Source organism: Trachurus japonicus, chromosome 17 (genome assembly GCF_045865225.1).
Source record: "Trachurus japonicus isolate A0001 chromosome 17, Traja_1.0".
Classification (NCBI taxonomy): Eukaryota; Metazoa; Chordata; class Actinopteri; order Carangiformes; family Carangidae; genus Trachurus; species Trachurus japonicus.
The window spans coordinates 24,271,180-24,297,405 of NC_140923.1; the positions used below are offsets into that span (position 1 = coordinate 24,271,180).

General features: G+C 41.2%; 2 protein-coding genes and 1 long non-coding RNA gene across 8 annotated transcripts in view; 2 read left to right on the forward strand and 1 right to left on the reverse strand.

Moving 5' to 3' along the window:
* astn1 (astrotactin 1) overlaps positions 1 to 6,387 on the forward strand; it is an 840,736-nt gene extending 834,349 nt beyond the window's left edge. For all 6 annotated transcript variants that reach the window (XM_085804088.1, XM_085804090.1, XM_085804091.1 and 3 more), the window contains one exon: positions 5,735 to 6,387. In XM_085804088.1, the coding sequence (XP_085660214.1) occupies positions 5,735 to 5,972 (238 nt within the window). In that variant the 3' untranslated portion in view covers positions 5,973 to 6,387. The remainder of the gene's footprint in view (positions 1 to 5,734) is intronic.
* A 1,746-nt stretch (positions 6,388 to 8,133) lies between these two features.
* Positions 8,134 to 9,519, forward strand: LOC146970638 (uncharacterized). The gene is made up of 2 exons (XR_015038078.1): positions 8,134 to 8,356; positions 8,422 to 9,519. It is a non-coding gene; the product is annotated as an uncharacterized LOC146970638 (long non-coding RNA).
* Positions 9,520 to 11,872: 2,353 nt separating this feature from the next.
* Positions 11,873 to 26,226, reverse strand: part of pappa2 (pappalysin 2) — a 114,697-nt gene continuing 100,343 nt past the window's right edge. Inside the window, exons 26-27 of the mRNA XM_085804087.1 lie at positions 16,938 to 17,036; positions 11,873 to 13,508 (exon numbers count right to left, since the gene is read on the reverse strand). Coding sequence (XP_085660213.1) covers positions 13,377 to 13,508; positions 16,938 to 17,036 — 231 coding nt within the window. The 3' untranslated portion in view covers positions 11,873 to 13,376. The remainder of the gene's footprint in view (positions 13,509 to 16,937; positions 17,037 to 26,226) is intronic.

Genomic DNA, 26,226 nt, shown 5'->3' on the forward strand with positions numbered 1-26,226 from the left:
TTGCAAAAGGGGATGTTGCCCTGCTGAGTATCCGTACGTACACATAACAGCGAAAATACAGTCGGACTCCAAAAACAATCCAATAACATATGCAAAGCGCTTATTAGCAAAGAGGATGCTGATTCTAGTGTAGCTCTATATGTAAAATGGTTTGCAGATTAGAGAGGAACGCCAACAATAACACAGGAACATGTTTGCCTGTAAGTGCTTTGCCAGTTTGAGAAGAACTGCAGCCTGTTGCAGCGCAGAGTACATTCTTTTTCCAGAATAACATGAGCACATACCAGGAAATATGCTGATGTGCTATAGTATGTTTACAGAGCAGCAGTTGATTTGGAGTGAGATGGGAGATAAAATAGAGGAGAGGAATCCACAGGCCACAGTGTCTGTTTTATTACAGTACAGTGTGTTGCTCAGTCTCCACTTTAAGTTTGAAAAAAAATAATAATAAATTGCAGCTTATTGACAAAAGTCAGGAACAAAATGGACTTGTGGGTTATCGTTTGAACGGGTGTTTGACAAGAGGATATTAACTTGCCACAGACACTGGAACACACAAGTTACAAATAAAAAACAGACTTTCTTGCCCACTTGTGTTGGTTGGTTTTATTTAGGATCAGATCCAGAGCAAACTGCAAATCAATCAAAGACCGATCCATGTCCCTCTTTTGTTCTGATAGAATTTGTCATTTCTCTTAAATTTGCCATCAAATTTGTATTGCATACCCTTTAAACATACATAACCTATAAAGCCTTTACTGTACCACATGGCCACACATACGCACATATATAAGTGAAATAGAAAATAAATGGAAAAATTCATAACATTGGATGAAAAATGTCAAGACCACACAGAACCAAGTGTGTGTTCATTCCTGTTGAACCACATTAAGTGTAGTGTGTGATGTGCAAATGTACTGAAGCTTTAGAAAAATGTTCTGAAAAACATAGTAAAAAGAGAAAGTTATACATTTACAGTAATTTTCCTACTCTCTGCTCTCGTGGACAAGTTGTGACCTGCACATTCATCACGCTATGAGATAATAACGGAACGTTACGAGACAGAGTTGTTTTCGAGGTAAATTCATGCAAAACCGCTGATGCACATTCCCATCAGGGCAGTTTTCCGGCAAGCAGTCTCTCAATTTGCCTCTAAAACGGCTCCATCTCATAATGTTCCATTATTATCTCATAGCGTGGTGAATGTGCAGGTCACAACTTGTCCACCAGAGCGTTTGGAGTTGTCAGATTGTGTATTTGATGATTTTGATGAGGGAAACCAAGAAATCCCATTAGCCTCCGTATAGCTTAACTCTGAGCAGCTCACGGCTCTGCTCCGGCTCTGCGGCTCAGCTCTGGTAACAACCCTTCTCCTAAAACTATAGGGATTATGACAATGGGCCAATTTGCCAGAATGTTGAACTATCCCTTTAAAGTCTTTTAGTAGATTGTGTAAAAATTGAAAGGTTCAACAGTTAATTCTTTATGTCTGGAACACCGGCTGAGAAACAAATGGCAGAGCATTTGATCTCATCACATCAGCCTTGTTTGCTGGTGAGGGTCGAGAATATAAAGTACATTGGATGACATCACAGCTGTTTATTTAATATGGGTGACATCCGTCTTCGCAGCAGCTGCTAAGTTCTAATATTTCTACATAGCAATTACATTACCGTGGTTTACAGCTGGTTACTTACCACTCTAGAAGACAGGGTGTGAGTTCAGCCTCAGCCTGCTCTGTCATTTTCTGTTACCAACTCACATTCGGTGGCACAGAAAACACAGCCCTTTGTCACGGTTTTTGTGTAATAATTTAATAATGTCAATAATTTGTGGATGAGGTAGAGTAAAGAAGTACAGTACAAAAAGTGTAGCTGACATTATCACCACCGTTACAATCTGTCTTTGCCAACATCACCGTTGCCATTGTTCATCATCATTTGGGGAACGGCCACTGAGAGTCTGTCCTCCATCACCTGCACCACCTTCCCTGCCACCATCTCCCTTTTTCAGTGTCAGCTTTGTTTCCGTCAGTGTCACCTCATCCTCATCATCATCTCCATGACAATCATCGCCACCAACGCCAGCGTCAGGACGGCCAGGTGAGAGACAACGATGATGATAAATAGAACATGTGGTTTGCTTCCATCTGCACATTTTGATGAAATGGAGACAGCTAGAGCGACTAGGCAAAACACTTATAAATAGACAGATTGCTTCTTTTTTTTCAGCCTATCAGTGTGGTCATTAATTTCCTGTAAGTGGTGCACTTTGAGTGTGTAGCCTGGGTGCTCTGATGTGTCATCAGCTCATCAGTATAATGTGTTGTGGCTCTGGTGACTTTGGTGCATCCAGCAGACTTGTGGCTTGGCAGGACGGGGACAGCGCTGTAAAAGTGCTGGTTTGGCTGAAGAACGAGGAGAAAACGGTGTGTGGAATGAACAAAATCTCCTCCCGCTGCCATTTTCTGACTTCAGGCAAACACTTGACAAGGTTTCACCGCGAGGGCCAAACAGGCTGCATCGGGCTTAATGGTTATTTATTGCGCCCAACGTCCCTATGAGATGTATTTATATGAACTCCGTGCATCGTGTTACTAATGGAGATGATTTTTCAGCTGGCTTGGTTTGGCCCAAAAGGACAAAGTTGAAGCATTTCATAGTTTCTCCTCTGCGTTACTTACAGCCGTCCCTTAGCCTGCGTTTCCTTCACGTGGAGCCAGCCCCTCCGTTCGCCACGACCATTCATTTCTTCATTCATTCATTTTTCCACTGACGGCAGCCATTGTATGCTTTGGGTTGGAGTCGGAATGTGTGGGTAACGGTACACCTTACCCTGCAGGCTGCTTCAGACGGGAAGCAGCGGTGGATGGGTAGGTTTTAGGTTCTGTCACACGGTGATGTCATTCTAAAACAACACCCGAGCCACAACGTGATTTATGGACTGCCAAGTTGTCTTTACGAAGGTGGAATCTCCACCTTCGTAAAGACAACTTGGCAGCATCACTTTCCCACAGTGCACTGCATTTCCTGGTTTCTCACTATCTTCTTGATGCTACCAGTGTAGCTGATGTTCGGCTTTGTAGTTTGACTTTAAAGCCATTCTGATAAAAGGTCGCTTTTTCAGGCCAGGATGTTGTAGTGGGCACCAAAAAAGTGAATGTACATCACATCAAAGCTACGTTCTGGGATGTGGCACTTATCCTTCACAATATGGCAGCGATTAGAATGACAGTTTCCAACAAATCTGTTGTGCATCAGGAGACAAAGAAAATATTGAAGGCATATCCTTCTTTTAGTTCTTTTCACATTTACTGATTGCAGTGTTTTTCCTGGCTCACAGTGAGACAGAGGTGGTGGCATCCTGATCATGTGCACCGATGCGTGTACACACACACACACGAAAAGCTCAGGAAAACACTTTTTTACAAGTAACTTATTTTAAGAGATCTAGTGAATTCCAAAAGGATGATAACATTATAATGATATTTAGAACAAAATATTTTTCTTTCAACATCAGAAACCAACCATTTCTTCCTTCCATCACATTGACAAATTCACTGTTTTAGAATTTGGTACCACTTTATTTGACGCCTATCTCTATAACGCATTATAACCATACTTATAATGAGTTATAATGCAGTTATAGCACTGTATAACTATCGTTATAAACACTCATAAATGATCATAATGCTTTATAACAATCATAACACACTATAAAACATTTTATCATGACTTATAAGGTCAGGTATTATAATACATTATAACTGTTAGTAACTCGCTGACGATGCCCACATCAATAATGCATTATAAATATAGTTATAATGTGTTATAATTGGCTTATAAATGTGTATAACTATCATTATAAACACTCATAAATTATCATAAGGCTTTATAACAATAAGCACAACACATTGTAGAGCATTTTATAATGGCTTATAAGGTCAAGTATTATAATGAAGTTATAATGCTCTATTATGTATTATGCTTATTGTTATAAAGCCTTATGATAATTTATGAGTGTTTATAAAGATAGTTATACACGTTTATAAGTTAAATATAACACATAACTATATTTATAATGCATTATCAATGTGCTCATTGTCAGCGAGTTACTAACAATTATAATGTATTATAATACCTAACCTTACTGTATACTGTAAGTCATGATAACATTTTTTATAGTGTGTTATGATTATTGTTATAAAGCATTATGATCATTTATGAGTGTTTATAACTATAGTTATACAGTGCTATAACTGCATTATAACTCATAGGCGTCAAATAAAGTGGTACCTAGAATGTCTTAAAACTTTACCACTTTTATAAATTACTTTTTAATCATTTTCTTTCAAAATTCTGATTAATTTACAGTGAGGAAAGAAAACATGTTCCAGTGAATGTTTTTGATGAAACTGTAACGTGTTTTTTTCTGTCCTTCAGTGTCTTTAGCTTTTGCGTAACCAAAATACACAAACTTGAATTATTCCAGCTCTCGGGAGGGTTTTTAGTTCTGAATGTCTTCGGTGGGAAAAATGAATGAGAAGTGAAGTTAGAGTCACTTAGAACACGGCTCTCTTGAATACTCGATTCTTATTGGTCAATCACCAATATTCTGCGGTGTCTATTTTATTTTTTTTAGTTTAAACACTCCTAATGACTTATCAACTGGATCCCGTCGCCTCGACTCCTCATCCTGTCTCTCACTTCCACTCTGATCCTCTCCATCACCTGCTGTGCACGACTTTCAGGCGCAATAAATTCACCGCATCTCGTCAGCAACTTGAATTATTGCTTTTTAAATGTCTGTAATAATCGGGTGATGTCTGCCCTCATGATTCACCTATTCACAATTGCGCACTGGGACATGTGATTATGTGAATTTAGGAAACCTTTTTAAGAAGTTGGACGTACTTTGATGCCAAAGAAACAAATATCATGGCGGCGCCGTCTCACACATTCCTGCTGCAGGGAAAAACACACACACACACACTGTTTGGAGGAAATTCCTTGAGGGAAATTGCAGCTCTTTTTCAGCTCAAACCTACATCAGCCTTGTTTCCTGATTCCTCCCTGAAGTCTGCCTTTATGTCATTTTAAAGACCCTGTTATTATTGATATTACTGACCTTATCAATGACCTAACTCGCCCACAATGAATAAGGACATTACAAGAAACTATTGCAAATGTATCCTGGATCTGTGTTGTATCGGGTTCTGAATTCACATAAGCTTGTACCGTGTTTGTGGATGTCATAAAGGTCTTAAAGGGAACATATTATGGAAATATCACTTTCTGACGGCTCTTTAACATAGTATATTTGGGTGTTTGTTTTGCCTTCCGGCTGCCAAAATGTGAGAATTGACAAAAAAATCTGTAATGTGCAGGCTCCCGGTTGAAATCCATGTTGTTTTACGAGCTGTTCCCTCAGCAATGATGTAACTAGTTTTCAAATTTGCATAATACCACCCCTACCTGGGACCGGGGTGGGACGGGGCAAGCAGTGGTTCATTTGCATTTAAAGGGACAGACACTGAAACCAGCCGTTCTGAACAGGGCTGTTTTGAAAGTATGAAAAGAGCTGTGATGTTTGATCCTTGGGGTATTTTGACCAAAGCATGTCACAGACATGTCTTTAAAACATCTGATAACTATTTTAATTTGTGGAAAAGCGGGCATAATATGTCTCCTTTAAAGGCAAACACACTGATCCTGTGCATTGTTTGCTCCAACAGGAAGGCCAGCCTCATCCTGTCCCAGCTGGAAGAACTCTCTCCATGGTGTAAGGGCCTCCTCCAGGAGCCAAAGATCGGCCTTCGCAGGATGTCCCTCAAGTTCCTGTCCTGCCGTTACACCGACACCAAGGCTTTTGGGCTCAACTGGTCGGACATGGGCCAGGACGTACACAAGGCCTGCGATGAGCAGACGCTCACCGTCATGTATAATGACTACGGTGAGCCCAAGGAGCTGTAAGGGATGTTATGGTTTCAGACTGGATGTGGACAGGAATATGGGAGATTTGTCAAACCCAACAAATAGGCAAATAAAGTGCAGGTTTTTCATTCCATTAGATATATGCAAAGATATACAGTATCTATTTAAGGTGTCATACACATGATTTCAAATTTACTCTATTACGCTCACATTTATTGGTGAATGTATTCAAAGGTCTGATTATTCTATTCATTCACTCAGTTCCTCTGAGTGAAAGTGAACTCAAACTTCACACATCCTGCAGATGCTTCACAATAAAAGCCTTCCTTGCTTAATGCTTCAGTATTTCCAATTGATCCTTTATTGCTGTATAAGAATGCAAAAATATTGATAACAATTCATATTTTGTTATGCATCAAAATAGTTTGGACTGAAGCAACACAGGGAGTCTGAGTTATAACTGTGAAGCAGCTGCTTGATGGACTTAATTACTTAGCAACCCAGGCTAACGTGCTGTTTAATTAAAGCCTGTAGAGACAAGGATATGATGTGAATCTTTTTCATTGGCATTTAGTCTGAAATATTGTAAAAGACAAAGAACACCTCAGAGCAAACGTGGCAACAAACATGTTATGACCCACACATCAGCTTTTTACATCATCATCATCATCATCATCACCACCATGTTTTTCTGGTTTTAGATTTAGAATTTAATTTAGTTTAATGGAAAAAAAAAAAGAAAGTTATTTTTATTTTTAATGTTCAATCATACCATTTAAATGCACATATCTTAGAAGACCCAAACATGCTTTCTATTGACTTTATTTCTTTGTTGGACAAAACAATCCCCATCTTAAATCTTTGATCTGGAAGAGCATGCTTTTCTTTTCCAGCCCTTTGCTTTTAATTGTGTACTTTAGACCTCAGACTCAGAGTCATTTTATTTGGCTTCTTAATGCTCAGTCAGATATTAAGAGGTCAGATCTGGGATCTGCTCCTTTGTGTCTGTTGAAACAGGCACAAACTCAGTCATATCTTCAGAAATAAAGAAAACTTATGAAAGGCAACTCTTGATGTCAAACAAGTGGTCAGAAAACTGTAGTCATAGTGACTTTGTCGACATCCCATAACCATCATACTGTACAGCCTAAACACTGTAGTTTGATTCATGGACCTGACTCTTTGTTTCTGTGAAAGTTTACATGATAAACTGACCCAGGAGAGACTGGATGCTGTAAAGATGTTACACTAACAACCCATCATAGCTTTAGTTTCTTTGGTACATACCAGGTTTGTTTGTTTTTTGGCATTGGGTTGTGAGGTAGTCCTGAATGACTGGTACAGTATGTGTCCTGCAGAAAATTCTGTTTGGGGGGGTCACAGTGGTGTGGTGGTTCTCTCCAGGTTCTCCGGCTTCCTCCCACAGTCCTAATTGGACATCCATGTGAATGTGAGCGTGTAAGCTTATTAGTCCACTGTACATGTCAGCCCTGTGATCGCCCTCGCCCTTTTTCAGATGGGATTGGCTCCAGCCCCCCCTTACGGCAATGCACGGATAAGCAGTTAGACAATGGATGGAAATTCTGCTCAGCGCACTCCCATTTAGGAGTTCTCAATTAACTGATCAGTAAATGTACAGATCAATACCTGGAACAACCCCAATGCAAAACAAAACAAAACAAAACAACAACAACACAAAAGCCCACACACACACACTGTTCCTTTGAATATTTTGGTGGTTCATAGCTTCTGGTGCTCATTTGCATTTGTTATGAATAACAGCAGCTCACTCAGCAGCTTATTTTTCTGTGTGTTCTGTTTAACTACTGTATGAGTGATCACCAGTAGTTTAAGCTATTTTACCTTCAGCCTCATAAACTCGTGGCGTGTCTCAAATCACATACTTCACTTCCTACTTTCACGTCTATATGCGCTGTGTGTGTGTGTGTACACAGTATACAGTGCACTTGCAGGCACAGTCTGTATGATTTAGACTGTGTATTGTTGTACCAAATCAAACAGTTCTTGTGCAGTGTGTGTTTCCATTCACCTGCTTAATAATGAGTAACGGAAATGGAAATTTTGAGAAATTTTTTTTTTGCAAAATCTAAATATTAAAGCAATATTTTGTAAGACTGAAACAGAAATACTGTATTCACATTCAAGTCATAGCGCATGTTCCACCCAGAAACTGATGTAAACACACTTTTACTTTCAAAACAGCCAGTGTGAGTATGGAAGTATGTGAAGTGAGACACAGATAGGACTTTATTTGTCATTGAGACACGTTGAACCACTACTGCAGTGACAGATATATAAGGAAACCGTCATGTAGCGACAATGGAAACAAAGCCAGTATTTTATTTCACACAGTTATCCATGATGGAGGTGAGGCACCGAGTGGAGTCATTTGAGCCAGTGGCGTGCACAGATTTTTGAAGGGCAGGGGCAAAAAGAAAAGTGCACACCACTGGTTTGAGCTACAGAGATTTAGCTAGAAAGGTCAAATAGATATAAAACCATGTAGATAACAGAGAATGGTCTTCTGGAAGTTATTTTAGTAGTGCAGACTTTCAAAAATGAACCTTGTACATAACATTATTAGCGATGTAACCTGCTGAATGTAGTATTGATAGTTTGCATTTGTAAAGGAAGCTGTTAGGAAGGAGTTTTGCTAAACATCCGTTCATCATCTCTACATGTTAAATGAAACCTGCCAAGATGATTTGACAGTATTTTATTTATCATTTTAACAGTTTTCACATCAGACCCAACTGAACCCATCAACTCTGTGATAAAAATGTATTGAACCTGCAAATTAACAGTGTCTTAATGTTTTCAGCTGCTTCTCTATGTTTAAACTTTCCCCCAATAAGATTAGTCTTTGGAAAAATGTTTTTAATCATTACCATTAATAGCGTGTGTTTATTGTGATATTTTTACTTTTCTTTGACTTCAGTTGTTATGGTATTATTCTATGTTTTATTACTGTGCAGTGGCCATATTGGAGATTGATGTCAAAGACATGCAAATACATAGCAGTGGTTGAGTTTTTTTTTTTTTTTTTTACAAATCTCATATGTGAATACTAAAAAACAAACGCTTGTAGATTTTTGTATAAGCAGCAAAGTATTTCATAAAATGCATCACATTCTAGCACAGTACTGTGTTTTAATTCTGTATATAAATGTACAACAGGTGATATTTTACAGCATTTCTGTGTGCTTTGGTAGATGCAGTATTGTACTGTAATATCTGCTGTGTAGCTTAGTCTTTGTAATCAGATCAATCCTGACTCCAGTTCCACAGTGAAGGGCAGTTTGTTTCACTGGCTTGGTTCAAACTGGTGTCAACGTTTGTCATAAACTGAGGGATTGGATGATTAAGAGACTGATATTAATGGTTCAACAACAAACAAATAGTGAGTGGAGTTGAACATGACATGTACAAGGAAATAAGATCGAGATCTACTATCTGCATGATATTATTCTGTCTATAATGTATGTGGCATCATAAACTTAACTTTTTCACTTTGGTCTTTGCTACTTCAAAGAACAATAAAGAATATATTATGAAACATGGCTGTGTGAACGTTTCATATCAGAATTTTTTTTTTTTTTTCTTCATACAGTTTGTGTTGCTAAGGAAGAGCTATGTTCTTTTCAGTTCATATGCAGACAAACTGTGGACACTCCCAGTATCACTGTAGAAATACAAACTTATAGGTTGTTGTGGTGACTCTGAACTCTGGGCTGTTTTTTTTTTTTCATTTTACTATTGTATATGAAGGTACAGTAACACCATTTAGTCTTTGTCTTTTTTGATGATGTGGACTACACACCAAGTTCCTGACCCAATGTGCAGTAAATGCAACACACTACAGTATGACCTTAGTATGCCATTGCAGCAACACTTGTGAAAACAGTTTTAGAGGGGTTGTTTAAAAGAGGACTGGTGGTTCAATCTCTGGCTCCTCCAGCCTGTGTGTCCAAGTGTCCCTAGGCAAAACACTGAGTGCCAAACTATTTCTAATGCCTTATCAGTATACCAGTGTGTATGTGGTAGAATTGCTGTATGCGTAGTAAGAAAACAGTGTGTTTGTGTGTCTGTCTGTCTATGTGAATGTGGCTGTAGTATAAAGTTTTTGCAGTGGACTGGCCAGAGGAGTGCTGTACAAGTCCATTATGTCTCTCTATTTAACAATACAACACAGAAACCAGATGAATCAGTGCTTTGAATAGGAAAAAAAGGACCAAAGAAATCAGAATAAATCTCATGTAACAATTAAGACTTGTGACATCCACCAGCTCATAGATGAACTTAATTCCCATGTCAAATGGTTTCTTTTGTGTGGAAGCCTCCTTCTGAGGTTTAGTATTCAGTAATTTATTGATGGCAGAACTCAACACAGAGCTCACACAAATTATCCTTGAGGGTGATTCAGTTATTCTGTCATTTCAAATTAAAGGACAATTCCAGGCGAATTCAACTCAGGGGTGTATTTTCATATCATTTTAGGTCTAAAAGAATGAATCTGAAGATTTTCAGTTTAATCGCTCCTGTTTTGCGGTAGCTGCGTCTGTCCGCGCATCGCCACGGCAGCAATGAATGGGAGTGGATGTAAGTTCCGCTGTTTAGGCTGTTTCCAGCCCTCAAAGCCGCAATTTTTTTCCACAGACAGCATCAGATGGCTACTCAAACATGCACCGAGAAGTTTATTTACTTCAAGCAAGCCGACATGTTTGTAAAAGTCGAAAGTTGCAGTGCTGGTGTATTCAGGCGCAGTAGGAGCTACCGCTTGTGTCATAAACACAGGAATATCAACTCCTTACTTGCTTGAAGTGTACATTTTTTTCCACAGACAGCGTCAGATGGCTACTCAAAGATGCGCCGATAAGTTTTTTTTACTTGAAGCAAGTAAAGAGTTGATATTCCTGTGTTTATGACACAAACGGTAGCTTTTCCCACTGCATGTGAACACACTGAGCACGGCAACTGGGTCTCGCGCGAGACTCCGGGAGACTTTGAATTAGATCTAGTTTTACAAACATGTCGGCTTGCTTGAAGTAAATAAACTTCTCGGTGCATGTTTGAGTAGCCATCTGATGCTGTCTGTGGAAAAAAATTGCGGCTTTGAGGGCTGTAAACAGCCTAAACAGCGGAACTTACATCCACTCCCATTCATTGCTGCCGTCGTGGCGATGCAGGGACAGACGCAACTACCGCAAAACAGGAGCGATTAAACTGAAAATCTTCAGATTCATTCTTTTAGACCTAAAATGATATGAAAATACACCCCTGAGTTGAATTCGCCTGGAATTGTCCTTTAAAGCAGAAGTAAGTGGTCCGGTCGTTTTCGCTAATGCTGCGTTCCAGGCAGGCTTTTGAAATCGTAAATTACAGCTTCAAGTCACAACTTATGACTTTGTAGCGTTTCAGGCAACCCACTCGTGTTTTTCCGACCTGTTTTACCGGTGAAAGTCACTATAACGGCCACTCGTAACTTCCGACCGGTGAACTCGTACCAGATCGACCTGGTACCACTTCACGGTCGGAAAAATACGAGTTTCCTTGAACGCACCATAACAGTCCTCGTCCCTACGTCACCACATTCACGGCGTTCCTTGGCTGCACACACAGCCCTGCATGCCGTTCTCTCTCCTCATTGGATAAAAACTGTAGGATACGATAAATGTTTTCTCTTCGGCTCAGAGCAGAGCAGAGGGACTGAGAGACCCGTGTTTCAGTCCAAACACTCTATGTAAGTGATTGCTGTCGGAAGATTTAACTATTTAAGACTTATATTATCACAAATATATCACTTACTTCTGCTTTAAAAGCCACTCTCTCTGTGGGGTTATCCAAACACAAGCACACACGCACAGATATCCACCCAGGCGACATCCTGAGCCAGTGAGTGCAAGTCAAATAAACTGCCAGGAAACAAATGATAGGGGTCAATGTAAAGGTACTATTTATTTCATATAGAGTATAAAGTACTGTAAATATCACAAAGAACATGAATACACTTTTATAGATACAATATTTGGATGGAGTACTTGGTCTTTTCGTTTTAATGGCTACATGGTCCTGACATACAAACTCGCTCGCAGGAAGTCATGTCTGTGCTGAACTTGACAACATGTGTAATATCTTTGGCCTCCTTCCATCCTGGTTCACTGACTAGTGAAGCAGCCCAGCACCTCTTCTTACTGTGGAAATTCATGATGTTTAAGGATTTCCATTTTGACATTCTACAGTTCGTATTGTACCCTGCTGTTTGTGTTGGTTTTGACACATATGTGTGACATAACTCAATGGATGAGATTTTTTCTAAAATGTGTAAATACAATCATCATCGAAAGACAAAAGTAAACGACAAAAATAAACAAACATGTTGCTCATGGTAAGCGCTGTGCACATGCTGTGTGGTACAAATACATGTTTGTATTACAGGATTTGTGATATAAATAGAGTGTTGACTTGTGTAGAGTGTTGACCAATATGTGATCTAGTAGATACGCTAGGTGATCCAAATATATTAGTCTATATATGTTAGTCTTTACAGATATGCGTCCTCTTGCAGCAGTCAGAGCTGTTATGCAGAAGGATCTGGTGCACAATGATGAAGAATATAAGTTGTTTCAGTATTAGTTTTTTAGATTTTTTTTGGATATTTTTTGGGTTTTCCATGGGGACAGAAGGGATTTGGTTTTGAGGTATTATTTCTGTGTAGTGGAATAGAAATTAGACGCGTCTTCTCCTCTGCCCATTTGGCTTTGATTTGATTTGACTGGTCCTCATTTGGTTTTGAGGAGACTCAACATGAGTGAGAGATGTGTTTTGGCTTTAGCGTGATTTAAATGTAGTACTGAAAATTTTATGAGATGCTAATATATCTAGCTGGATGCTACGGTAACACATTTAGTAGCATTAGCCCTTACTATAAGGTCTGTGCCTTCACTTCACAGGCACAGCCAGTTCTTTTGGTTTCTTGATCCCAAGGCTAATCAGGTCCAGAGAAGTACTTGAATCCATTTACAGTGATTCGATCCAATTATGATGACTTGATTTGTACAGGAGTGGATAAACTGCCTTTTAACCCTATTTGAACTTGACCTCAGTGTTTTCTCAGCCAGGCTCCCGAGTTTCAAAATATAATTTCCTCTAATGCAACAGTGAGGATAACCATGTACTTGTTACCAGGAGGGGAAAACACTCCATGTGTGGATGGTGTGTGGCTGCACTCAGCACAGGAATCTGATTTTAAACCGTGGTGACTCATGTGATGAGTAAGATCGCTTATGATAAAATGAAAATGGCATTTTTATGTTAAGAAGTCTGCCTACAGTTGCATTCTTCGCATTACAAAATGTTTTGAAAAGAGAATGTTTGTTTGTTGTGGTGTGTAGTTTGTGGTCCAGCGTCTTTCATCCCTTCATCTTATTGCATTCCTCCTCCAGCTCCAGCTCCCCCTCCTCCCTCCAAGTGCTTTGCTTTGCTCTTGTTCTCCTCGGCGTTCGGATCACGGCAAGTGCACTCATCCTGATTGCAGTCCGCCCCAAACTGAATGACCTGTCGGTAAACAAGCACAACATGCAGAGGTTAGTTTCGAAAAACTATTGCTCTGTGGCAGGATTCAAACACAATGGGACTTTTTAGGCCTGTTGGTGACTAAACGCAGAAAAGACATGTTTCGTTCCGTTACAGTCGGTCTCAGATCAAATCTAAAATCCTGGTCTAAGTGTAAGTTCTGCGTAAGTAAGTGGAACAAAGCATACAAAAGAGGTATGAAATGCATTAGGGGGAAAAGGAAATATTACATCAGGACTCTCAGTAAAATTAGAGTCACTAAAAAATGCACTAGTTGAGGAGGCTTCCCTGTAGGGTTGTTACATTTCAACTGTAGCAAAGAGTACAACTTTGAATGGCAAAAACAGACAATAAAAAATAAATTTGCTTGAACTGGCTGAGCAGCTAGTGAACAGTTCTGTGCTGAAAGGTAAGTACCACTTAGTAACCCGAGAGTGGTCTTAGTAGACTTGTTGTATTTCCTCACAGTTTCAAAGAGAACTCCTACAGCCCCCCGGAGGCCGATAAAGTGCATGATGTCAAATGGTTCAACGTGGCCTTTGAATGGCGAGAAACCTTGAGGGTCTTCGGAGAAGGAGGGAGGAACGCAGCGCCGTGGAGGTGAACGGATGAACACATGTTAAGAATCAACAACAAGCGGCTGCCAGTTCTTGTCTAGGAAGCGAGCCATCACCACAGGTTGCAAAATAAACTCTGGTGCCCCGCGAAGCAGTCTGTTGCAAGAAATGTAAACATTTGCTCCTGGAGAGAAGGAGTGAGAGGAAGATTGAGAGAAAGAAAGGGAGAGGGAGAAAGGAGAGTGGGAGGCAGAGAAAGAAAATAAGGATGACAGCGAGCGAGGCGAGAAGGAGAGTGGGAGGTAGCAGCTTGTCGGCCTTCACTGCTGATTGCTCTCGCTTTTGGAGAGAGAGAGGGTTGATGGCAGGGTAATAGTTTGACTGAGGGCTCTCAACGAGATGCAGAGGACCCGGCGTCACTTCAAATGCCAGCAGTCCCATTTAAGATGAACTGGTGCAGCCACTAAATGTTCCCTTTTAGTGGCTGCACCATGATCTTGATTCAGCCATGCAGTCACACAACAGCAGAAAAGCAGCACTCCACCTCCGATGCCTCCTAACAACCTCTGGAAGGAGCGAAAGGGCTTGTTTTTGCTTCATCCACAGAAACAAAAGCCAAGTCTTTTGGCTGTTTCCGAGTGTTTGGATTAGTTGCTTCCCTGCTGTTTACTGCAACATATTCATGAACCGAATTCATGTGAAAGAAAAAGTTTCGGAGTAATGAATTCAACCTTGCAAGGAATCAAAACCAAGCCTACAGTTTACGAAAAAAAAAAAGCATGCCCTCTTCATCTTCCTTCTGTTTGCACTCTGCTACTTTTAGTATTTTGACCCTTTTGTCGGACGAGAACACAGGCTGCAGTTAACAAATCAAAGGAAGACTGTGTTTCCATAGATGGTGTGGCAGCTCCCATCTTTTCTTCTGGAGCTTTTCCCTGTGACTGAATCCCACCTGAATCATCTCTCGTGTATGACAAGAGTGTCATCACTGCAGCTATCCTTGTAAATAAGGATAGCTGCTTAAAAAAGGAGGCAGCTGGCCCTTTTAGACCAATCCAGACACGAAAACATATGAATACTCAGGTGCAGGTGACTTATGTTGCCAGATACTGGAACAGTCACTGACGTATCCATGTTTCTTGCAGAACAACATAAAAAGATGAACTCGTGTCTGTGTGTGTTTCTGATCAATAAATCTTGCAACTGTGGCAAATTGGCCTCAAATATCCGAACTCTTAAGGTTTTTCATGAGTGGCATCAGAGAAAATATGTAAAGTGGGTTACGCTGTGTTAAAACCCTGTAATTTCCTCCACCTGCATAAGTCGAGCCACATCGAAACAGAGAATTCTGTAAACAAACCCGCCGTCCACCGCTCCTCGACCCCCCCCCCCACCTCTGCCCCCATCACTCTGCTGGAGCCGCGGTGGCAGTCAGGATGCTGACTCTCACAGCGGTTTAGTTCACTTCCTTAGAACGACCTCCGCTCGCCGAGCTGCTGTTTTACAGTGGCCGAGCAGACCGCAGACCGTCAGACACCTCGCTGCTCCCCCCGTGTACCCTCCACCTCCCCCTTCCCCAGTAAAAGAGCAGTTAGTGGCAGTCTGGCAGCTCATTTATTATGACGGCAGCTACAGACTCGCTGAACTCCTTCTCCATTTAGGAAGGAGCTGCCAGTGACTCATGGCGTGCTGCGGACAAGGCTCAGCTAGCTGTGGGCCATAGGAATTAATAGGAAGGGCCCCCTGAGTGAGTGTCATGAATATGTGGCTGTACAGTAGCCAAATAGGGTATAGCGGAGGGAGGGCTAATTCCCAAACGTCCACATGGGAGAGACGTTCTCATGAAAGCGTAGAAAAACAGGAAAAAGAGATGTGTTTATGTAAAAGCAGTTGAGGGAATGAGTGGCCTGGTTTCCACCACTGGCCCAACCTGGGCTTGCTCATTATTATTCATACCATTCCTCTTAGCCACCCAATATATACAGCAATCATTTAGAGCAATTAGTGTAATGCGATACATTTGCATCTTGTAGTATGCACGAACAAGCTATCACCAGGGAGAGTATGTTAGGATGGATAAACACAGAGATATCCAACATATTCCTCTAACTGATTAGGCCTGCAAGGGATGTTTCTAATTTTAAAGTGATCAGATTAGATTATAGGTCTGCATCACAGTGTGGAGCTGCAACACACATAAAAAAAGCCTCTCATCTCCACTAAAGATGCTTGGGTACTATCCCCAAAAAATAAAACAGGATCTTCACTCTCATCTGCTAAATCTGTTACAGTGTAATAGGAGAAAATCTCATCAGGTATGTTACAACCACATCCAAGTGTGTGATGTCCCGAGCCGCGGCGTGTTCCTTCTGCAGCAGAGCGGTGGCTTAATATGAGAGGCGAGAAAGCGTATAGCAGCATGGGGTAGTGAAAAGTCTCCTCTGTTGTTTTTAGTACAGAGGGGGGAGACTAGGTGCAGTCGTTAACAGGAGCACAGGGGGAAGGAGCTGGGATCTGTATTTGTTTGTTTAGTAGAAGTCTTCTGCGTAGTGGCACAGCACTTTTGCCAAAAGAGACGGATTTTCTACTACTGTAAACAGGAAGAATCTGGCTTCAGGTCCAGAGCTCAATTTTGATTGCGAGATGCGAGCCCGATGCGAGCCAAACAACACTTTGCCACCTTTCAAAGGAAGTCGTATTGTATGTGTTTAAGAATAACCTTTTCATTAATAAAATAGGAACATAAAACTGTGTTGACGTTTTATGTTTATGAAGAAAAGTCATAAAAGTCCAAACTTTTTCTTCATGTGTAAATATAGCAGATGGAGGAGAAGCACTGGAAATGTGTGTGTACCTTTCTGGTGGAGAGTGTGGACGGGCAGCAGTCTCCTCCGTCATACTGGCAGTAGGCCCGGTTGTTGGTGGTGTCACACCAGCCATCCCCTCCAAAGGGCTGCACACAAGTTACAAACAACAGACAGTGTTACAAACTGAGAAGTAATGATAATTTTACCTCACACAGCATAAAACCCCTGGGAAGCCCAGAGGAAAATGTGACTCAGCATCCTTCCAGAAAACAGATTTGTAGTGGTATATATCGTTATGCAATATCATTGTTCGGGACAAATGTTCATGAAACTTTAAAATAAACATTTTTACCAGATTCGTACCAGAATCAGATACATGATCACTGTTCAATGCATGAACAAGCCTGAGTTATATTTAGCAAAGGGTTCACATGTACTCTAATTTCATGATGGGTAGCAGCAAAACTTTCGCAAGAAGATGCCACCACAACACAGCCACCCTGAATGGTTGTAACAAAAAAAACAAAAACAAACAAAAAAAAGGAGAAGAACCCCATAGAATTATTTCTAGTCTCTACATACATAATGTGGCCAGAACAGTTATGCCAGCCACTGTTCTGGATAGCCACATGTATTATGTATGTATGTAAGTTGATATTTAATATCAACTTAAATGTTTCATTATAAGATGCTGGATTTCTTTGTATGTGTTATTATGTGTTATACCAGTACATAGTCCTTTTCTTAGTGTGTCGAGCTTATGGGTAAGAGTTAAACAGATTTACCAGTAAACACATTCATTCATCCATTATGACAACAAGATGCTAATGTTGCACTGTCTCCACAAGCTTATGAGTGATTTAAGGTGAGGCACAGGTAAACTATTGGAGGAACCAAGTTTGTTTATACTAACTAACTATATAACTTTGCCGTAGCTGTCTTGCATTACATCGTCTTGCTGTGCTAGCTTTACACCAAGCGGCCATTTGCTTAAGAATTAACATGATTTGGGTGAGTGGTCAACATTGGGCATTATGTGTAAATGCTAAGTTAGGCAATCATTAACTCAAATTTTAAGTACATTTTTGAAAACTATTAGCATGACTGTGTTGTCAATGAACAGAGGGGTGCGAACAGGATTTTGAACTAGTATTACACAAAGATGGTGGCCTTGCCTGATAAACCTGATACCTGAGATACTGTGAAACGATCGCAACCTCAGTCCACAGAGGAATGTTCACAGCCTGTATTCAGAAACTGACCCTTAAAGGGATAGTTCACCCAAAATTCAAATTTCACTCATTATCTACTCACCCTTATGTCGACTAAGGGCTGGGAGAAGTTTCAGAGTCCTCCGTGCCTTCTCTGAGTTACAGGGGGGCTCGGCGCAGCACTGCATGTCCATATAATGGTTGTGAATGGGCCTCACTTTTCTTCGTCCAAAAAGACACACCAAAAAACATCTAAACACCTCCACAGTGCTCGTCTGTAATGTCCCTCTTGTATTGAAGCCCCAACATGAGAAATTGTTCCGAAAAAAATTAAATAAGTATATGTTTTAAGCTTGTTTGTAGCAGAAGCTCCCAGTGTTGCTCTGCCGGAATCTTGCGCGATTTGCGGAGCCGTGAACTGGGTGTCAATGCAAATCGCGTGAGATTTGGACGGACCAGGAAGAGCAGTGCTGGGAGCTTCCGCTACAAACAAGCTTAAAACATATACTTATTTAATTTTTTTCCGAACAATTTCTCATGTTGGGGCTTCAATACAAGAGGGACATTACAGACGAGCACTATGGAGGTATTTGGATGTTTTTTGGTGTGTCTTTTTGGACGAAGAAAAGTGAGCTCCGTTCGCAACCGTCATATGGACATGCAGTGCTGCACGGAGCCCCCCTGTAACTCAGAGAGGGCACGGAGGACTCTGAAACTTCTCCCAGCCCTTAGTCGACATGAGGGTGAGTAGATAATGAGTGAAATTTGAATTTTGGGTGAACTATCCCTTTAAAACCAACCATCAGGACTTCCTGTCACTTTGAAAGTCACTACTCACAGCCCTGACCTAAGCCCCGCCCACCTGCGCTCACCATCCAACCTTGCAAGATTTGAAATCTGCTATATCTGCATCAATGATCTGTGGTTACTGAGGTAAAACTACATTGAGATGGTTTTTAAAAACACAAATATATATTTTTATGGATCACTGAGAAGTGTCAAATATGGGACTTTTAAAACTGGATTTGGAGCACAGGTGACCGACCTAATCATTTGTGTGTGCGGATAAACAAGTGCATACATAGACCTGCTGCACACATAGCTTCTTTAATTTTTCTGAGGCCATAGAATAAAAATGATATCTTTTGGCATCCCCCAGTATGATATGATGCAAATAATCAATCTCATTTAGCTTGTGTTACTTGGAATACCTGTGAATGACAACTCCTCAAACTGTTTTTGTAATAGTCTGGCCTCCTGGAGTGGCACGCACATTTGTGGAATTTAAGTTACATAGAATCTGAAACGCGTCATGATAAAAGCCTTTTTAATGTTTTTGACTAAACCTTTAGGGCTTTCCTGAAGTGCCAACAATATGAAAATAAGTGCTGCGTGCCAAAGATACTTTTGGCTTTCAGCTGTGAGCTGATGGAGTCATTTCAAAGACTTAAGGTTCTACCTAACCTGCGCAGAGGGAGAGAACAGCTGCTGAGAAGATTTCTGCAGTTTTCTCCTCACTTCAAAGAACTCCCTACTTGACGAATCCCCTTGCCTTTCCCAACTAAACTGCCGTGGCATAAATAAATCTATTTAATCGTTCTGTTTCTGAGTAAATACTTTAGCAGCAATTGTACCAGAAGCCTCACCCAAATCACTACTACTATGTAAATCTTGAATTACCTCTATAGTCTGCGGCAGTCATGCATAACACAGACTTGCTTTGCCTGATGTCAAGTTTTATTTGAATTTTAAAGATTTCCATAGCTGAGATTTATTGTGGGTTTGATCTCCTTTCCACATGCACATCCTTTCAAGCTGAAAATTGTTAAAATTTTGCAGACCCTGCACTATACCCGTGTGAGGTTAATTTTGAGGTCAGAGCTCATTTGAGGTTAATTAGTATTTACATTCCCTTCCAGGCAGCATAAACCTCACTCTCAACGGCAATGCGTAAACTTAGGAAGAGTATAAAACCAGCAAGAGTTGGCTGTGCACCTTAGTCCCCCATGCAAAATTAAAAGGTCAGCTGGTTTGTATATTACCTTTATTCTGCAACTCCCTTCAAATCGGTGTAAAAGAGATGTACAAAGCAGCAGCAGCCAACCCCACACCTTGCTAACATAAATATTCCACCTCTTAGCATCGGCTATTTCTGGGGAAGCATGTGCTGTCACCAGCACCTGCCAAGCTCTTCATCAGAGCATTATAAAACACAGATATGAATTCTTGTGAACACTCTTCTGTCAAGAAGCAATATATTTATATTTTACTTCCTAGTCTGTATCATTCTTTTAATAGCAGATATTTTGCACCCCCCACCCCCCCATCTTAATTCGCCCCATCTTACCCAGAACTTGCTGAAAACAGTTTGGGGGAGGAGTGTATGGTTAGCTCTTTTCTGTTATCCTCAGAACTCTGTTTTTTTTCCTTTTGATAGAAAAGACAGTTCAGGGAGTTCAAGGGAGGTCTGTATGTGTGTGTGTGTGTGTGTGTGTGTGTGTGTGTGTGTGTGTGTGTGTGTGTGTGTGTGTGTGTGTGTTGTGCCCAGATGTTACTCATGTTGTGGGGACCTTACTCATGTTGTGGGGACCTGAAACTGTTTACACATTATGGGGACCTGTTTTCCTTTTGGGTTAAAAAGCAAAAGACATAACATAAATCATATTTCACTTTGATAACATGTTTTGAGGTTATAGTAACATTAGGTTTAGGTTATGGTTAGGGTAAATTAGACCAATAGTTGTTATATTTGGGGATAGAGGAAGTCTCCAGGAAATGAATGTAACCCAATCTGAGAAGCCAATGTCATGTCCTCTGAAGTCGTGTGTGTGTGTGCGTGCGGGCACACATATATTAGTGGTAGTTTAGGTCTATAGGGTTTGTTAAATATTATCCATTACAGTGTGCAATGCAATATGGGATATCTGCCCTAGTACATGGTAAATCACTGACTACTTTTACTTGAGATGGTTTTGGTCATCACATTTTTGTCTGTTTTTCAGCATAATATGTTTTTTGTTTGAGACTTCATTGGCATAGTGGTTTTCACAGATAAAGTCAAAGTTACATGTATTATGTCCTTATGTTCCCAGTCGAGTGCGTGCTGTTTAGTTAGTTGCAAAGTAAGATGCCTTCCTCTTTCACAAGTGAATGTCTAATTGTGGACCAGTGATACTGAGGTTAAATACTACTCACTGCTCAGGAGAGGTGATTTAAAACCATGATACTGAGGAAGTAGACAGGGCGCATGTTTACAGAAGAAGCTCAGAGTAGAGCTGGTAGATTGTCACTTGATGAACTCCTTCTGCAGATATTTGCATTTGGAAGATTCAAGGCAGATGTAAAGGAAGACCTAGAGGCTATATCTAGTGAGTATAGCCTGCAAACACTGTGGGATTCCTCAAGAACAACTGGAAGATGTGGTAAAGGCAACATGTACCGGTCTTACCATGGTACCATGAACTGGACATGGATACATTACTGAGAATGGATTGGTGATAGATTGAGAAGCATTCACCTTACGGCAAATCATTTAAAGGCGACATACTGTATTATGGAAATATCACTTTTTGAAGGCTCTTTAACGTATATTTGGGTGTTTGTTAGGGATGCAAATTATCGAGTAATTCATTAATCGATAGTTGATAGACCTTATCGATCGATGATCGATTAATTGATAAGCGGCGATTTTCCTGAGAACCTAAATTTAAGGGGAAAATTCCTTATGGACTTTACACTAGTATTTGTTAATTTATTTTAAGAGCACAGCACAATGAAAATGTTTAAGTAGCACGTTATTTGGGACAGAGAGCTCTGAGGTTGAAGTCCTACAGTATCATAATGAGATGAGATGAGAGACACCGCTGCGTTTCCATTACAGATTTTCGCAAAATAAAAGCGATATTTCTGAAACTTCGAAAAAGTGCAATTGCCATTTGCGGGTGTTTCCATTGAAAGGTATTTTGCGAATGAGCCGTAATGCGTCTTGCGTTTCTATGGTGACGGCACAGCGATCTCAGCTGCCGACAGCTGTTGCTGTTATTGTTTTTATCAAAGACGAAAGCAGCGCTTGATTGCTGAAAGGCAAAGCCCGTGTGGCGCTGCTGCGGCCACAAATAAGGACGCACTCACACGGGCCAGTTGTTCCGTACCGTGCTGAAGCCCGAATGCCCCCGTCCCCCGTCCCCCGCTGGCCCGCACTCACACCACCTCCAACCCAAGCTGATCAAGCACCTGCCTCCGTTGATACAGAGGGATTATTTGTTTACCAACACAGCGGATGTGCGCTTTAACCTGACTGCAGAAAGAACGGAGCCTTTTAAACACCAGCGGTGATGAGGCGCTGTCGCGCTGACAACAATATTGTGTCCACACACCCGTACTGGTTTATGTGACTTAAGGTGACATGTCGGCGCAGGAGGGAGTGGGAGCGTGGATGCGAGCCAGTCTCCTTCAACCATGCAGGGAAAAGGGGAATGATAGGAAAGGGTTTTCTAATTTATTGAGAAACAATGCCCAGGTCAGCAATGCATGACAATAAACATGTGGTTCATTTGTCCCCTCAAGTTACATAAACCAACACAGCCTGGACACACGCGCTGTTCTGTGCTTTTTTTTTCTTTCTTTTTTTTTTTTTTTTTTTTTTTAAATTAAGCTCCGGTAGCGACCGGCTAAACTACGGTAGGATACTGTAAACCAGCGCGGATCCGGTGTGTTTATCAAAGCTTGTCCGCCGTGCTGAGGCACCGGGTCGGTTTGAGCTGCGTTCAGGCTGCATTACAACTCCTCAGGCAGCTCCGTGTCGGCGGCTTTTTGACTCGTTACTCACCGGTCGTCTGTGTGTTAGCGATGGTACAGCCTGAGTCCCGTATAGCTACAACAGGTAACAGTGTTGTCTCTTTTCACCTCCTCTCCCTCTCTCCCTTGTGTGCTGCAGTGCGCTGCACACGTTTACACAGAGATCTGATACATTATGTCGGCTTTGCTTGTTTACATTTCACAGTAAAACTCCCATTGAAAAGGAACGATTAATTGCAAGTAATTTAATTTAATCGATTAAATTCTTATCGACAATTAATCGATAGTCGATTAATTGTTTGCATCCCTAGTGTTTGTCTTTCCTTACGGCCCCCAAAATGTGAGAACTGACAACAAAAATCAGCAGGCTCCCTATCCATGTGGTTTTACGAGCTGTTTCCTCAGTTGTCAACCAATGATGTTATTCGTTTTCAAATTTGCATAATACCACCCCTACCTGTGCGTACTAGTACAGGTAGGGGGCAGGGCAGGGTGAGCAGTGGTTCTATTGCATTTAAAGGGACAGGCACTAGAACAGGCACGTTCTGAGCAGGGCTGTTTTGAGCAGACGAAAAGAGAGCTGTGGCGGCCCGCCACGAATAAATTATGTCCACCACGAATAGATTTTTCTGCTTTTGGCTTGATCAACGCAACATCGTTCCATTCATTCATCTCCGCATAGCGCTCTTTCTCCGTTATTGTCGTTCACACACAGACAAGCACGCATGCATGACAGTAGTGCGTGGTAAAACTGAAACTTGTACGGTACGAACGCACGCAATAATAAACATATGATTACAGATGTGGAATAGTTACAGTTTGGTTAGTTTTAAGCACAAAAACTACTCAGTTAATTGAGTAGTTTTTGGCACTTAAAGCAGAAGTAAGTGGTCCGGTCGTTTTCGCTAATGCTGCGTTCCAGGCAGGCTTTTGAAATCGTAAATTACAGCTTCAAGTCACAACTTTCGACTTTGTAGCGTTTCAGGCAACCCACTCGTGTTTTTCCGACCTGTTTTACCGGTGAAAGTCACTATAACAGCCACTCGTAACTTCCGACCGGTGAACTCGTACCAGATCGAACTGGTACCACTTCACGGTCGGAAAAATACGAGTTTCCTTGAACGCACCATAACAGTCCTCGTCCCTACGTCGCCACATTCACGGCGTTCCTTGGCTGCACACACAGACCTGCATGCCGTTCTCTCTCCTCATTGGATAAAAACTGTAGGATACGATAAATGTTTTCTCTTCGGCTCAGAGCAGAGCAGAGTGACTGACAGACCCGTGTTTCAGTCCAAACACTCTATGTAAGTGATTGCTGTCGGAAGATATAACTATTTAAGACTTATATTAACACAAATATATCACCTACTTCTGCTTTAAGAGTATCTTCATTGCCATGGTTACAATATTAAACACATACGGTTAGGGGCTGTGTCCACCAGACGCGTTTTTAGCGCTCTGGGCGTCTACTTTACATTCAAACCCTATTGAGTTGGGCGCTCACAGCGCTCAGCGCCCTCGGCGGTAAAACGCCCTCGGCGCTTGCTTCTTTTTGTCGCGGCGCTCAGAGCGCTTCGAGTTGAAATCTGTTCAACTTTTAGAACAGCGCTACGCTCGTCAATGTCACTTTTCCCCGCACTGACCAATCAGAATCAAGAAGGGGCGGGACTTACGTTACCGACAGCAACACAACCGGAGACGTGGCTCGGTTTATATCATGACCCACACTTGTATTGAAGGTAGGCCGACCTCAGGGTCCATGTCAAAAGCTGCTGCTAATGCTATTGTGTATTTCTGACACTCGTTGTAGTGTTTACATTAAACAAGGCCGGAACACGGAAGTGTCAGAGGACTCGTTTTGTAACCTAGCAACAGCGGCGTTCTGACTAGGGAGAGAGAGCGCGCTAAGCGCTGGGAAAGCAGCGCTGAGAGCGCTGTCAGAGCTGAAAGCGCGTCCGGTGGACACGGCCCCTTAAGGTGATAAGGTGATGTGGAACTTCTGTGAAATAAACTATGTAGCTATATGAATACTGCTTGTTTCAGATTGAAAAAAATTCTACCAACCAAATGGTTAAAATAGGTCATCTTCCCCAAAATACCTCATATGAAGTGGCACATGAGTTTATGCGTTTAATTGGCTTGCTGTTACACACTTATCACATTCTTTGTTCTTACTGGTTCAGCAAATATTTTAATCATGCTGTGAAAAGTGTGAAGACACCTCAAGACAGACTCAGTTGGCATTATGTCTTTTTTAGAGTTGAAAATAGCTTTTCAAAATAACTGAGAATGTTGAACTTTGCAAAAGAAATACAAACCGTCTCAGCCCAGCATTTGTACAATCACTGCTGTGCCAATAAACAGTCTGTCCTGACTAGTACACTAATTGTCAACCTGGTTTTAAGAAAGAAAGGACAGAAAGGCACCGTAGTAGAAAGAAAGACAAAGTAAGAGAAAGAGAGAGAGAAATGGCATCTGGATGAGATCTGGCATTGAGCATATGCAGCACATGTGGTCTGGTATAATTTACAGTGTTGTCATGGAGGAGTGGGTTATAAGCAACTGTTTTGCCTAGCAACATTCACGGGAAGGTGGAAGGGGAAAATGTAGTGCTGGCAGGTAGGAAGAATATTTTAATACCGTGAGACATCAACAGTTTATGTGTTCCATCAGTAGTTCCAGCCTTTTCTGAACCCAACGGATGAATGCCAAATAAAAACTGGGTTTATGATTTTAGATGATTTACTGTCACTGCTAAAATATTACTGAGCTGAGATGGACGTTAAATGCAGATTAAACAAACTTTCATTTATGATAAAAACGGCAGAGCACACAAAGTATTGTGAAAGCGTACAAGCCCAAAAATCTGAAGTCGTGCCACAGCAGCCCCTAGAGGCAGTTCATTACACTTCACGATGCAAAGGTATCGTGGAGTATAATAAACTGAGGAAAAAAATAAAATACTGAGTTTTTACTAAAACGTACTTATTACTACTTAAAGAAAAGGTGATTAAAGCAATGGGGAGTTTATTATGACTGGGGCCAGAGGTGATTGATATTAACCCTTGAAAACTTTAATATAGTCAGAATATTTGATGGCGATATGGTAATTTCTCAGTTACTTTTGATAATTACTTTTTAATACATTTTTTGGTCTTTTACGCCTTTATTTGACATTACAGTCAGAGAGACAGACAGAAAAAGGGGAGACAGAGAGGCTGAATAACACGCAGCAAAGGTCCACCGGGGGATTCGAACCAGGGCCGGCTGCAGCGAGGACTATAGCCTCTGTATATTTGGCACCTACTCAACCCAGATTGAGCTG